This window comes from Cephus cinctus, unplaced genomic scaffold (genome assembly GCF_000341935.2).
Source record: "Cephus cinctus unplaced genomic scaffold, Ccin1 Ccin1_scaffold0168, whole genome shotgun sequence".
NCBI classification, from domain to species: domain Eukaryota; kingdom Metazoa; phylum Arthropoda; class Insecta; order Hymenoptera; family Cephidae; genus Cephus; species Cephus cinctus.
The window spans coordinates 3,810,818-3,814,540 of NW_014332892.1; the positions used below are offsets into that span (position 1 = coordinate 3,810,818).

General features: G+C 33.8%; 1 protein-coding gene across 3 annotated transcripts; it reads right to left on the bottom strand.

Annotated features, from left to right (window-relative positions):
* Positions 1 to 73: 73 nt before the first annotated feature.
* On the bottom strand, positions 74 to 3,365 carry LOC107264309 (dentin sialophosphoprotein). 3 transcript variants are annotated; one of them, XM_015732429.2, is made up of 10 exons: positions 3,019 to 3,365; positions 2,672 to 2,823; positions 2,530 to 2,601; positions 2,405 to 2,458; positions 1,201 to 2,312; positions 890 to 1,088; positions 736 to 810; positions 489 to 605; positions 303 to 414; positions 74 to 215 (listed from the first exon to the last, which is right to left on the bottom strand). In XM_015732429.2, exons 1-10 carry the CDS (start codon positions 3,103 to 3,105, stop codon positions 90 to 92), a joined length of 2,106 nt encoding a protein of 701 aa, XP_015587915.1. In that variant the 5' UTR covers positions 3,106 to 3,365; the 3' UTR covers positions 74 to 89. The 3 variants fall into 3 exon arrangements, with proteins under 3 accessions (XP_015587915.1, XP_015587916.1, XP_024937437.1); XM_015732430.2 differs by having other exon boundaries at positions 489 to 602; positions 2,405 to 2,461; XM_025081669.1 differs by having other exon boundaries at positions 2,405 to 2,461; positions 3,019 to 3,362.
* Between the last annotated feature and the right edge of the window lie 358 nt (positions 3,366 to 3,723).

The window sequence follows — 3,723 nt, forward strand, 5'->3', positions numbered from 1 at the left end:
CTTTATTTCAGCCCCGCATGGTGGAAATATAAACAATTGTTTGAAAATAGAGAAATTTAATTTTGAAAAGATATAAGACTCAATTAATTTCATTTTTTATTTCTAAGATTTACAAATCTTATTTCATATTCTTTCGGTAGTTTGAATGTTTCAATGCATGGTAGTATCGATTTCAAAAAATTGTTGTTCAATGACATTTTTGTCCTATTCCAGTTCTGAAAATAAAATTATATTTTTAAATAATGTAAAGAATTTCTATTTAATCGTATATTGAATATAAATCGATCAGTCGACTACATTACGTTTTGTCGAATCATTTGCTGCCAAACATCATACCCTTTGGCACGTTCAATACAGTCATTTTCAATTAAGAATATTAACATTTGCCATTTCTCCCACATGGCGAAGTTCCGCCTGGTAACAGTTACATTAAAATATTAATTACAGGTATATACGAAGTGTAATTAATATAGTTATTTAATAATTACGTTCGGGGTCTTTCCATAATTTTGGCTCTATTTTTGATGCGTGTTATCCAGTCCTTTATATCAACATTTCTTTGAAGAGGCCTTCTATTTTCTACACAAGTGATGTCCAATTTGCTGCTAATTAAAAAACAGATATTAGAAAACCATAGAAATGAATTAATTCATTAATGCAACTTGTACGTTATTGTAACCGTAATTGATAAAAAATACTGTTGCTTAATTTTTCACAAAAAGCCAACATATTTACCTCATGGAGCGATGCGATGCATTTTTTTTCTTATCCTTGACCGTAATGTAAGGCTTTGCTTCAGAATCGTCGCTACTATATATTTAAAAAAAAACAATATTAGTAATAAAATAAAATAGGAAAAAATATATTTAGAAAAATAAATTATCTTCACCTAGTTTCTATCTCTATGGTAGAAGCAGTTGAATCTTTATTGTCGTCATCATTTTGTTTACAACGTAACTTATCACTCTTAAATGTAGGAACTTCCTGAACATCCGAATCATCACTTGACACTGCATATGATGTACTCGGTACTACTTCACGAAGTTTTGGACCACGGTGTGCTTTATCGCCGGAGATACTTTTAGGGTCTGTAAGTGAAGCAGTAGAATCATTTGGTTGTGGATCTTCATTTAATGTCTGATTATCATCGACAGAAGATGCATTCAATAGATTTCAAACATTTTGTAGCATCACTATTACCTTTGTTGTATGATCTTTTTGATGCTATAACGCTCTGTGCCATAGAAGACTTTTGGGATGGACCTGGTCTTTCACTTATATCTAGTATATTGAAAGTATTTCTCTTGCATAATTTTTCTGAAGCTATCTCTTTCAGTGTATCACAAGAGTTTTGAGATGGCCCTTTTGCATTATCTACATCTAGCTTGTATGATTTTTCTGATGCTATAACGCTCTGTGCCGTAGAAGACTTTTGGGATGGACCTGGTCTTTCACTTACATCTAGTGTATTGGAAGTATCTCTCTCACTTAATTTTTCTGAAGCTATTACTTTCAGTGTATCACAAGAGTCTTGGGATGTCCCTTTTGCATTATCTACATTTAGCTTGTTGTATGATTTTTCTGATGCTATAACGCTCTGTGCCGTAGAAGACTTTTGGGATGGACCTGGTCTTTCACTTACATCTAGTGTATTGGAAGTATCTCTCTCACTTAATTTTTCTGAAGCTATTACTTTCAGTGTATCACAAGAGTCTTGGGATGTCCCTTTTGCATTATCTACATTTAGCTTGTTGTATGATTTTTCTGATGCTATAACGCTGTGTGCCGTAGAAGACTTGTGGGATGGACCTGGTCTTTCACTTACATCTAGTGTATTGGAAGTATCTCTCTCACTTAATTTTTCTGAAGCTATTACTTTCAGTGTATCACAAGAGTCTTGGGATGTCCCTTTTGCATTATCTACATTTAGCTTGTTGTATGATTTTTTTGATGCTATAACGCTCTGCGCCATAGAAGACTGTTGGGATGGACCTGGTCTTTGATTTACATCTAGTATATTGGAAGTATTTCTCTTACTTAATTTTTCTGAAGCTATTTCTTTCAGTGTATCACAAGAGTCTTGGGATGTCCCTTTTGCATTATCTACATCTAGCTTATTGTATGATTTTTCTGATGCTATAACGCTGTCTGCCGTAGAAGACTTGTGGGATGGACCTGGTCTTTCACTTACATCTAGTGTATTGGAAGTATCTCTCTCACTTAATTGTTCTGAAGCTATTTCTTTCAGTGTATCACAAGAGTTTTGGGATGGCTCTTTTGCATTATCTACATCTAGCATTATGAAAGTATTTCTGTTGAAAAAAAAAAACCAAAAATGAAACGTATATTAATAATTTGTTAGATGAAATATGTTACAAATTTTATATTGCTTCAAGAAACATACCTAGATCCACAAGCTGAACATATGTAGGTTTGCGGGCGTGGATTACCGACACACCTACTGTAACAACATTAATGTAAAATAACAGAATGATAAATTAAAACTAATTTTAATCAATTATCACTTACTGCATACATGATCGACTTTCATATAAAAATATTGACATAATACATCCATCGTATTCCTTTTGTGGACCAAGCCTAAAATTAGATATCAGATTTTCAAATATATAATAACATGAAAGTAGCACAAAGTTTTTCAATAGCTTACTTGTATTGATGAAGGTCCTGTATTTCATTGAACTTTACACAATCCTTAATAAAAGCAATGTCATATATGGCCTTTCCAGGTATATATTTATTGGGGACTGTAAAGCTCGGCACTGAACGGTCATCAATATTTACCAATTCACCTCCGTTGTCCTAAAAAAAACGTACAATTACAAAGAGATTGAAAATACATGACACTGAACGTTTATCGTATTAAACATAACAATATCACTTATTGTCACGTATTTCGAACATAGACTACTTCAATTAGAAATATAGTTCATCTAAAATATTTGAAATTACTTAATGAAAAAGACACAATAATTTGTAGTAAAAGATATTCCTTACCAAAATAAGTTTTTTAATCTCTTGTCTCACATCTGCTGGTAAATTTATTAGGCGAAACTGAAAACTTCTGTTATTGTATGAAAACATTGATAATTTTTAATATATTGCCTATTACTACGCAATTTAAAATGGTTACACTATTTTCACCACGGTCGTATACACGTCCGCACGAGCCTAAGCTCTCAGCTACAATGTTGCGCCGTGTCGTGCTTTTTGTGTTTCCAGACTTTATTTCGAAATATGAGACGTTAGTTTCAAACGGGCTGATTGTACGCATGCGCAATCACTCGGTTTTATTTTCATCCCTTTTCAACTGCTGTTGAACTTATTGCAGCTGTCCTTTGTGATCAACTTTGTTATTTTTCCGATCTTCTAGATATTGTATAGGAAATATATTGGGTAATCATGACTTGAAACTGTATAGTGCCGAAATGTAAGAGCGGATACGAAAGTAATAAGGAACGAGTTTCCTTATTTCATGTGCCGAAATAAGAAGAACTGAAAAAGAAATGGATTGAAGCTAAGCTAAACGTTCGTGATCGCGGTCAGCTTGGTTAAGACGGGATTCGCATTATCGACGGAGGCGATGATCACACAATCCTACTCCCGGACTCGCCGCTGCGATTCAGCGCCATGCTTTTGGTATCCCCTAAAACCGTAGCGCTGTACATCTCTCTACTCATCTCTGGTCTCCAATAAGTGGTC